Here is an 11,286-nt window from a genome sequence, read left to right as displayed (position 1 = left end):
TAAGGTTTTTAATCTCTTTTAAAGCGTTCTGTGATACACGTGCTGTGCAAAGCCGAACTTTGACTGATATTACTCATTATGCGAGGCAAAATCAAGCACAAAATGAGTATTCACTGTGTTTCCCCTATGCTGCACACACATTAAGTGAAGGTTGTTAAAGGTTTTTACTCCGCTTTCACCTTTGTAAAAAGAGGAACTTGAGGCCAGCACAGGGTTACAATTTCTTACAGCCACAGCTCAGTGTAATGTACACTCATTTTGAAACTCCCTGTTTACAGTAGTTTCTCAGTTACTTTCTGCTTCAGGCTGGTATTGTGATTCTTAATGTTGTTATGCAAACGATTTTTTAAGTCAAAGGAAATCCACTGCTATCTTGACAATTATCCAACTTTTTATAATAGCATCTAGATGAGTAACATACTAGTTATTTCCTTCTGATATTTTCTTTTTATGGAAGTTAATACATATACCTAGAAAAATGAAATTAATTTTTATAGTCTTTGTTGCAACTTATGGTCTTGTAAAGCGCTGCCTGAAGATGTAAACTTCATGCCAGCATGGCTTTCAAGGCAAGTGTGCAGACTCCGTGCCATACAGGGTTCACCTGTGAATCTCATTGTAAGATCAGGGTCAAAAAAGGTCTCAGCACAACCACGGAAGGAGTTTTGCTGTTAATTCCAAACAAAAGCTGCGGAGATACAAACCCTCAGCTCCGTTCAGAGCCAAAGAGCCAGCAGCCAGGGTGGGGAAAGCAGCGAGGGGCAGTTGTTTGTTTATCTGAATTGGAAGTGAATGGTTATGCCTGAGCTGCATTTGGAGTCTTGGCACTGTAAGAAAGATGAATTAATCCTCCTGCTGTGGGCAGCCTTGGCATGGCCTTAGCTGGAGTACGACTATGTCCAGTTTTGAGCAGTGTCTTCCAAAAACAACATGGCCTATTTGGCAGGAGCCTGGAGACAAGCTACAGGAATCGCAGGAGGTCCAAGGAACATGACCTTAAAGGAGAGAGCCAGGACGGCCCAGCCTGGAGATGGAAAAATAGTGGGAAAACAAGATACAGCACCTTTGCACAAGTAGTTGCAAAAAAACAAAACAAAACAAAAACAAAAAACAAAAAACCAAACCAAACAAAAAACGGAATGAAGACAAGTAAGAAGCTAAACCTGTAGGAGCAGACATCTAGTAAGACATAATGAAAATCCTTCCAAAGGAGAAGGCCACTGTGTGGTAGAGCAGATTGCTGACTCCATGAGTATTTGAAGACAGCTTAGACAAAATAACTTTGTCCTGGCCTCAGCGTGAGGGGCTGGATGGACCTCGGCAGCACCTGGCCCCGGCCTGGCCCCGCAGCCGGCACCGCGCGGCAGTGTTCGCTCCAAGCTGCGCGCCCGGGCAGAAACGATTCTTCAAGCTGCGGCCAGAGAGGTTTTCCTGCCCGTACTGCTACCAGGACAGGTCCTGCGTGCCTTGTGCTGGAGATTACACCACACCAGGCCTGTGGTGCTTCACCATAGTGGTGGATGTATCCCCGCTCCGGCTGATGTGGCCGGACCGGGCCAGCGGGTCCCGGCCCACGGCAGGGCTGCCCGCTGCCTCCAGGCGGCAAGGCCGGGCATCGCGCTCAAGAGACTCGCCAAGAAACCCGCCGAATGTCCCGGCCCAGCGCCGGCCCCTTCCCCGGCCCCCGCCTCGCTCGGGGGAAGGGGCCCGGCCCCGGGGCTCGTCGGGCCGCGGCGGGGGCCGAGCGCCCCGGGGCCGGGCGGCGGCGGCCGAGCGGGGCGGGGAGGCCCACAGCCGGTTCCCTCTTTGCCCGGCGTGTGATTGGCGGCGGCTCCGGAGCTGCCTACCGCCGGCCATGGAGCCTCCCCTCCGGCCCCCGGCCCGCTCCGCTTCCTGCTGAGGAAAACACCTGTGCGGAGCTGGAGCCGGGGCTGCGGCCGCGCCGCTGCGGTGAGTAGCGCCGTCCCGGGGGCCGGCGGGGTTCGCCGTCCGCCCTTGCCCGGGGCCCGATCTCGCAGGTGGCAGCGGGGGCGCAGGGCCGGGGCGGCGCGGCCCGGCTCCCCGCGGCGGCGGTGGGCAGACCGCCCGGCGGGCGCGCCCCTGGCTGGGTGGCCGCGGTCCCCGGCTGCCCCGCCGGGCTGAGCAGGCGAGGTTTGCTCTCCTGCGGCGACGACTGGGCTGCGGCTCCCGCGGGCGCTGCGGCGAGGCCCCGGCCGCCATCTCGGGGCGGCGGGAAGCGGGGCGGCCGCGGCCCCGGGGCCCGGCCGGTGGGCCGGCTGAGGGAGGCAGCCCCGGCCCGCTGCTCCCGGGCCTTCCAGCGGGGCGTGTGTGCGGGCGGCAGGCAACGCTGCGGTCGCCAGGCGAGGGCTGAGCTCCTTCGCTCTCCGGCCCTTAGCCCCTCGCGGCCCTTGTACCGACTAACGTCCCAGCCCAAGCAAGGGTTACAGTTTGATGCAAAACCTGCTGAGGACACTATTAGTATGTTGACTAAAACAGTGCGGAGTGAAGGATCACAGCAGACAGTGGTAGCTGTTCCCTCTGGTCGTAAGATCTATGAGTCAGCTCTGCTACAACATAGCTTTTAAGCAATAAACAACTGTAGTTCCTCATCTAACAAGTAATCATCTCCTGTATCTGTCTGGTACATGTAGACCATAAAACCTTCATCTGCCACAAATTGTCTGAAATAATAGCTGAGGGCATTCAGGGACTGGTTGTCTGTGGATCACGCTGCCAAAGAGCCGTGTTTGAAGAGCTGGCCACAAGTTGAATGATGGGCCAAATAGCAACTGTGTCCCTGCAGGAGCCACAACTGCCATCTCCATGTTTTTATACTCCATGAAGTGCTGGTTTAAAGGCAGATCACTACCACTCTCATAACTACAGTTAAGTAGAACTTTGCCAAAATTGTTACCTGCATTTTTTGGAACCAGCTAGAAGTTATTGTTTGTTCCAGAAGCACCCCGAAATAGATACCTCATGTAGAAACCAAAATATGTAAAGGTCTGTTGTGAAGGCAGTGCAGTCTTGAGAGCAGTCACATTCACTGTGCAACCTCCTGGCGGAGATGTTCAGCTGTACCTGCTAATCAGTACACTTTTTGATGGAGAATGTGATTATATTATCTCTGAAATTTGCTTGCTAATGGGAAGCTGCACTGATTTAATTCCCATGAGAGCTTGTAGTTGCTGGAGGATTTGACAAAAGAACTGAGCAAAGCAGTTTTTGTTGTGTTCATTCTTTACATGTTAGTGCTGTATCTTACCTGCATAGTTCAGCACTGGATCATTGTAGGTGTAAGGAAGATATATTGTACTTCTATCCAGCAAATACAGAGTGGCCTTCTGATACAGGACAATGCAGCAGATGGAGTATGCTGCTTGGGAAACTTTGGTTCATGTCATAGGTGGTTTTTTTTCCATTTATCTTAAAGTGCAAATGTAAGTAGATAATTATATTTGCATAATGTGGGCACAAGGTGATTATTACTCTGATAGAGTCCCTGTTTTCTTGTAGCTTATGGTGTCTGGGAAGGAGCTGACACAAAAGTGAAAAGAATGATTTAAAAATAAGTTTATCACATGGTGGATTAATCCAGAAGCAGAAACTATTACAGAATAAGCATGAGAATAACTGGTGGAGAATAAGTAACTAGTAAAACTCTACCAAAGCACTGACATTTGACAGCTATCTTCAAATTTTTTGTAGCAGACTATAAGAAGTAATTCATGATAATACCTCAACCAGTGTTCGCAAACCGTTGAACAAGTTTACTGGTTAAATGATCTCCTAATCCTGCTGTGAATTATGTTTCAGTCTCAGTTATCCTAAACGGTGCTGGGTTCATTCCCTTGTGTTCTCTTCCTTTCCTTACCATTCCTGCAACTGATGAGTCAGATTAAGGAACTGATCCAGCTGAAAACTAACCAATTTTTGTTGTTGTTATGATCAGTTTGCTGACCTGCGTGATGAGATAGTAACATGACTAGAAACAAAGGCAAGCCTGTTTGCTTTTCTTAGTTACCCTTTACAGGCCCATCTCCTCCTGTTGCATTGCACCCCATCAGGATTTGTGGACTAATTTCTCCTAATACAGAGAAATTTGGGTTTAGAATTTAATTAAATTAGAATTAATAATAAAAAAGAGTGATTTTTTTTTGCGATGGCGTTGCAGTAGGTGTATAGATACGTCAGTACTGTAAGTAATGCTTAAACTTGACACAGAGGTTTTAGGAAGTTATTTTAAATTCTTTTCATTTATAAACATCCAAGTGTTCTGATGCATATGCATGAGGAAATATGGCTTTGCTATGCCTACACACAGGTTAGCAGGAAATAGATACGATTTGGTGTCATCCTAATAACAGGGACACTTTTGTGTCTCTTTGCAGAGACAGATTAGAGGCAGTCATCACTCCAAGAATTGGCTTCTGAAGCTAATGAAGAGGGGTCAGAGCTGAAACAGAGATGGAGATTGCACTGGACTAGCCATGGCAGGTCACAGCCCAAATGAACATGGATCAGAGTGTCAAACAATGATATTCTCTGAGCACCGTAGAGTTGCTCGCTGCTGCATGAGATAGAGATGCTGCTTTCGATTTTCTTGATGGCCTTGATCAATGGAGTAGAACTAGAATAGCTTAGAGGAGATGGAATACTTGTGTGTATATGTGTTTGAAAAATTAATCTTTAAGTGCATCTCACGTGGCAGCAAGATGAGGACATTTTAAACTGGCAAGCTTTCTTAGGACTGGCAAAACCCAATGAAACGCTGATGAGTTCAGGCTTACTTAATAGGGTCAGCACCACTTTTAGAACAAGGGATATTTGCACAAAACATTTGTAGCCTGTTGGCATGAAAAAAACCCTCACTGCTAGTTGCTTACATTTAAATGAAGAAAAATATGTGACTGTATTACACGTTTTAGAAATTGTACTTCAAAATACAGGCTCTGCAAAATCATTGCCAAGTCAAGCTCTCCAAAGTCAGGGAATTTCAAAGCATAGGTTTTGCAAAATCCATTTTCACCTTCAGCATTGTTCTTTTTTCTTCCTTACAACTTCAGCTCCTTTTCCTTTTTATACGAAAGCGGCTGCTTCTTACTCCTCCGTCATCCTGGGTGCTGCTGTTGAGGTTACAGGTGCTCAAGTTTTCCGACTGCTTTTTTTGGCTGAGAGGAGCACCAGAGAGGAAAGCAGCGTGTAGTGCTGAGATGCCAGAGAGTGTAGCTGATGAGTACTGACAGGCTGCACATGGGCGAAAGATGAATGTTGGAGATGTCTTGCCCAAGAGGGGTAGATTTCATGGCAGGAACAAAATGTTCAGGACAACTTCACCACTTCATTGAGAAATTTCCATTACTGGCTGTAAAAGGCAGAGGGAACTAGGACAGATGTGTTTTCCCCAAATTCACTTCTGAGAAAAATAACCTCTAAAAAGAAATCAGTCTTTGCTGCCAAGCAAAATGATGCTCTGCAAAAGAAGAGCTACCTCAAGGGTGTTTTTTTAGCCATTAATTTCAGAGGTTGTGAGATCATTGGAGGCAGCTAAGAGACTATAAGATTTTTTTCCCAATACAGAAGGAGCTTTTTTTCCCCCCTTTTTAATAAGGAAGGTGTCTTACAAGATAGGAAGTGTGCATATGTTAAAAAACAACTAACACCACCACTTCGCTGTTGCTGAAAGACCTGTCAGTTGTTTCATAATTATTGTAGGATATGTACTGCTTATTGCTCTTCAAAGTGGTCGGTATTTCACTGGAAAAGTCTTAAGGCAAAAGGATAAGACTAGAAGTTTTTCTGTATTTTCTTTCTGATTTGTACATGTTTTCGCAAATCTCTTCCTCTGGGGATTTTCTTTTTTTAAAGGAACAGCTCCTCAGGTTGTAGTTAACTACCAGAATTAGGCTTGAAAAGCCCATGGTTTAAACTCTTCCAGAATCATAAATCATCATAATTTCTAGTGGATTTCACTGTGTGTTTGTAATCGTAAGTGGATGAGTTAAAAACGCTAGGAGAAGGATTGCCTGGCAGTTCTGTTCTGGAGGTTAGCACACAATATCCTGGGCAGATACCATCTCCCTGTGCCACCTGTACAGAGACTGGCTCAAACAACACTGATGAATTCAAGTATCACCATGAACACAAAAATAAACAAACACTGCAGATTTATTTGTCTTTTATTTAGTATTTTTCTTTAACTCTTTTATAAAGTAGTTAGACTCTCTAAAATATATTATTTTAACAATGTTTTCTTAGGATTCATTAGATATATTACCTGGCTTACTCTTAGCTATTTTTAAAAGCCTTTAAGCCTGTCTTCTATGCATGTGTCTTAAAATGGCATTGGTGTACTGAAGGTGTATTTTTGCTGTTGTAACAGGAAAAGCATTCTGACTTCTTTTAAAATGAGCAATCATATGTATAATCAAGTTGGTTAAAACTTCCTTCCTGGTAAGTGCAGCACTTCCTTTGCATCTGGCTATGAGGGTGAGCAAGAAAAGCAGAACAGCTTAAACAAAGACTTTTTTTGTGTGAATGATTCCTTTAGAAAAATAGGAACTTCAGAAATTAAACAAATGAGTCGTCTTCAGCAATTCAGCCTTTACTTTATAAGCAGGTAATATTTCCTTGTATTTTGTCAGTTTTAGAAGTGGGGTATCCACAGTCGTTGCTTTCCGGAACTTGAAAAGAGAATTTTAGCTAGCGTGTTGTTTCAGTTTAACCTTTTGTATTCTGATTTTCTTGTTTTGTTATCTGCTAAGGCATCGTTACATTTGTTTTAGTTTTTACAGCAGTTAAGAGGAAGATTTTATGTGTAAAAAGCAATGTCTGGAAAAGTTGTTCAGTACGTTGCTGTAACTTAAACTGAGTATAAGAAAGCTCAAGGGGCAGCTTGTGTGAACGCGCCCAGTCAGTGCTGCCTCTGCCAAGCTCTCGCTGAATCATTTCCACTTTAATACTGTTCAATGGAAATTAACTGTGAGCAGCAATGTTTTTTGTTTACTGAAAGCTGATAAGGTAGGCTGCTCATGCTCAAAGTTGTTTTACAGGTGTTTTAGGAGTGATTTGATGTACAGGGTAATAAGTTGACATCAGCTTGGGAGTTTTTTCGTCTGTAATAAACTAATATTTTGTGCTGGAAGTGTTTACTTTTAAAATGGATGGATCTTATCAGTCTGGTGAATTGATTTATTTAGAGGAAGAAATCTAAGGGTACTAGGCTGGAATTTAGATGCACTTTAAATATATGTCTTCTGAAGTAGTCCATGACTTTTGAATCATAAGTGCTTTTTTTGGTGTAAGTCCTCATTTTTCATCACTAAAAAGTGATGCAGAGGAAAATGGGAATAGGCTCAGCTTTGTCCAGTCTGAAAATAAATGGCTTTGTTTTGTTACTTTTTGTCATTCCTAGAGCTCGGTGGGATCACATTCTGCTCATACACCATAGCGTGTCTTTTGATTTCTATGAAAATCCACTTATGTTAATATCAGCAGCATCAAAACAGATGAGGCAGCAGAAGGATCAGTGCTTAATCAAACAGAAGCAAGAACAAATCAGTATGGAGGAAATATAAATGCAAACTGCTTATGCTCAGTGAAATCTGGGAAGGCTGTTTAAAAGCTCTATTTTAAATATTTAATCATTGAGGGTTTATGTGTTTGTATTTGTTGTTGTTGTGGGTTTGGGTTTTTTTGTTTTGTTTATTTGTTTTGAGTTTTTCTTAATGCTTGTTATTGGATATATTACATCTACGTTAGCTTATATAAATCAAGCATTTGTGACCAGAACTTAAAGGGAAATATAAAAAGCATATACCTAGCAGGATTCTGACTGGACTGTGATTTTAATTGAGAGGAGTTATAAAGTAAGAGTAAAGAAAAATGTAAATGAGAAGGTAATCAAGTATTTTGTATGTTTTCCTAGATTTCTTCTGGCATGGAGTTGGGGGATTATGAACAGCCCGTTGTTATGAGAGAGGAAAACAAGCGAAGGAGAAGAAGAATGAAACCTCATTGTACATCGAGTAATTTGTCATCAATGGAACTGATATCCATTGAGTTCATTTTACCTACAAGCAACAAACATACTAAAGTACCGGAAATGATGTTACTCGAAATAGCTGGCAACTGTACGGTTGAGCAAATGAAAGCACAGATTTGGATGCGTGCAATAGAGATGAGTCAAACCGCAGACTTCTACCATGCATTCACCCCAGATCAATTTATTCTGCAGTATCAGAAGAAAGGGCAGTGGTATGAGATTTATGATAAACATCAAGTATTACAGACATTAGACTGCATATTGTACTGGAAAGTATTACAGAAGAAGGTGGGCAAGATCTATGTTGTCCAGAAACAAAAACCATCAGAAGAAGTTCAGGAATTTCAACGGCAGCTTAACGACTTAATTGGTTACGATGTCACTGATGTAAGCAACGTGCATGATGATGAGCTAGAATTTACCCGCCGCAGGTTAGTCACTCCACGAATGATAGAGGTAGCCTGTAGAGATCCCAAATTGTATGCAATGCACCCATGGACTACATCTAAACCACTCCCAGAATATTTATTTAAAAAGATCACTAATAATAACATTTTCATAATCATACATAGAGGAACAACTAGCCAAAAAATTAAAGTGTCAATAGATGACACGCCAGATATGATTCTCCACAGCTTTTTCACAAAAATGGCGAAGAAAAAGTCTTTGATGGACATTCCTGAAGATCATAGTGAACTGGATTTTGTTCTCAGAATTTGTGGCAGAGATGAGTACATTACTGGAGAGACACCGATCAAAGATTTTCACTGGATAAGACAGTGCCTTAAGAATGGGGAAGAAATCCACCTTGTCTTAGACAATCCCCCTGACCCAAATGAGGATGAGGTTCAGAAGGAAGAGTGGCCCTTGGTGGATGACTGTACAGGAGTTACAGGGTATCATGAACAATTGACAATAGATGGAAAAGATCATGAGAGAGTCTTCACTATCTCGTTGTGGGATTGTAATAGGAAATTTAGGGTGAAAATAATTGGCATTGATATCCCAGTTTTACCAAGAAATACTGATCTGACTGTGTTTGTGGAGGCTAACATTCAACATGGGCAGCAGCTCCTTTCACAGAGGAGGACTTCATCAAAGCCTTTTACTGAGGAGGTTCTGTGGAATATTTGGTTGGAGTTTGATATCAAAATCAAAGACTTGCCTAAAGGAGCACTCCTGAATCTTCAGATATACTGCGGCAAAGCACAGGGACTGTCCACAAAGACAAACCTTCAGTCACATGAGTCCCCTAACTCTGATTCAAAGTGCAAAACTCAGCTTCTCTATTATGTAAATCTTTTGTTGATAGATCACCGTTTCCTGCTACGCAGTGGGGAGTATGTGCTCCACATGTGGAAAATTCCAGGCAAGGGGGAAGAACAAGGAAGTATCAATGCAGACAAGCTCACATCAGCAACTAACCCAGATAAAGAGAACTCAATGGCCATCTCTATTGTGCTGGACAAATATTGTCACCCAATTGCCTTGCCCAAGCACAGGATAACGTCAGACCCCCAAGGGGACAGGACACGAGCCGAAATGCCCAACCAGCTTCGCAAGCAACTTGAAGAAATCATAGCAACTGACCCACTTAATCCACTTTCTCCTGAGGACAAAGAACTGTTGTGGCACTTTAGATATGAAAGCATAAAGCACCCCAAGGCGTATCCTAAGCTGCTTAGCTCCGTGAAATGGGGACAGCAAGAAATAGTGGCCAAAACTTACCAGTTGCTAGCTAAGAAGGAGGTTTGGGATCAAAGCACTTTAGATGTTGGACTCACAATGCAGCTTCTGGACTGTAACTTTTCAGATGAAAATGTTCGAGCAATGGCAGTTCAAAAACTGGAAAGTTTAGAAGATGATGATGTTCTTCATTATCTTTTACAACTTGTGCAGGTGAGGTATATTTGCATTCTTGAAATCTGCCTGCCTGGAATATTGGCATTACCCCGTCATCATTCCAGCCTTGGTGGGTCTAGTTAGTTATCCTTTTATTTGAAGTCTTCAGTGTTTAGTCAAAGCAGTGGTAGTGACCAAGTTAACCCAAAACGTGCTTTCTACATTTTGCCTTTTGCCTATGTTGTTATTTTTGCATTACCACGGACTTGTGTCTTGCAGTTTGTGTTTACAGTAGTTTGTTTTTTCTGGAGATTGTCAACACTAGCACAGCTATGATGGAGCAAATCCAAGCTGTGCTGTCTCTAATCCTGTCTGTCTTAGGTCTGAATCACATAGCACTGAAGAACTGTTGACCAGCTTCACCAACAGTTTAGAAAGAATGTAGACAGAAAGGAAGTAAAGGCGGATGTTGACCTGGGCAAGGCCTGAAGAAACATCTGGGGTTGGCTTTTAGGTCCAGAATAACAGTGTAGTTACATAGCATATGCCAATGACTTCAGTCTTGTACTGTTAAGGGAGGAACAAATTTATCCAGAAAAATTTTTAAAAGTGAATGAAGAGTTTCTAGGACTCCATAAGATTAATTTGTTCTGGGAAGCTGGGTGAGAAATTGTGCTTTTGATGGCAATGAATCACCGCTGTATCGATTTGAAGCGCTTTGTATGTGAATCTTCCAGATGAAATGTTGAGGTTTATATCAGTTATACAAGAAAACTGGTTTGTTTGCTTTCTCACAACACGGTGCCGGAGCTGGGCCGGCTGCTGTCAGCGGCAGAGTCGCGTCTAAAGGCTGATGAAAAGGTGTAACCCTGCGGTTCTTCCTGGTAAACGTGTCCCCTGTTGCAAGGCAGCTCTGCAGGCTCCCCAAACCTGACAGGGCCCGGGTTTGTGCAGAAAGGCTGTCTCCCTGCAGAGCAGGAAACACTTTGTTCAAAGAATCAGAGGACAGAATTGACATAAATGTTTTTTTCTTTTTCTTTTTCTTTTTTTTTTTTTTTTAAAAAAAAAGGAACTGCTGCAGCCTGGGAACCTGCAGGATGGGGCTTTTAATTTCTGTGGGTTCTCATAGAGCCCAGGTTCCCAGGAAAATGATGTTAGTATTTCAGATTTTGCTGCACATCAGTAGTGCTTTAAACAAGGCCTTTTGAGCCTTGTCTTTGCTTGCCTGAAGATTAGGCTCCTCAGGCGGAATTTATGCACTTCTTCATTAACCAAAGGAGCTGCTACGGTTACCTCATTGGGCCTCCCACGTAGCTGCTGCTATATATATGCTTGGCGTGTGAGCTTTTGCTGTTTACATGTGGCTCAGCAATTTTATTCACTTTTGTATCCAAATTAGA

General features: G+C 43.4%; 1 protein-coding gene across 3 annotated transcripts in view; it reads left to right on the top strand.

Moving 5' to 3' along the window:
- The first annotated feature begins 1,716 nt into the window (after positions 1-1,716).
- The window catches only part of PIK3CG (phosphatidylinositol-4,5-bisphosphate 3-kinase catalytic subunit gamma), a 33,974-nt gene continuing 24,404 nt past the window's right edge, over positions 1,717-11,286 (top strand). Inside the window, exons 1-2 of one of the 3 annotated variants that reach the window (XM_065839175.2) lie at positions 1,717-1,950; positions 7,928-9,943. In XM_065839175.2, coding sequence (XP_065695247.2) covers positions 7,940-9,943 — 2,004 coding nt within the window. In that variant the 5' untranslated portion in view covers positions 1,717-1,950; positions 7,928-7,939. Of the gene's footprint in view, positions 1,951-6,468; positions 6,620-7,927; positions 9,944-11,286 lie in introns of those variants that run through there. The other 2 variants (XM_065839140.2, XM_065839149.2) reach the window with 2 other exon arrangements.

The sequence above is a fragment of the Patagioenas fasciata genome, chromosome 1, assembly GCF_037038585.1.
Source record: "Patagioenas fasciata isolate bPatFas1 chromosome 1, bPatFas1.hap1, whole genome shotgun sequence".
Classification (NCBI taxonomy): domain Eukaryota; kingdom Metazoa; phylum Chordata; class Aves; order Columbiformes; family Columbidae; genus Patagioenas; species Patagioenas fasciata.
Note: the sequence above shows the minus strand (reverse complement) of the source record. Positions and strands in the feature narration are given on the sequence as shown.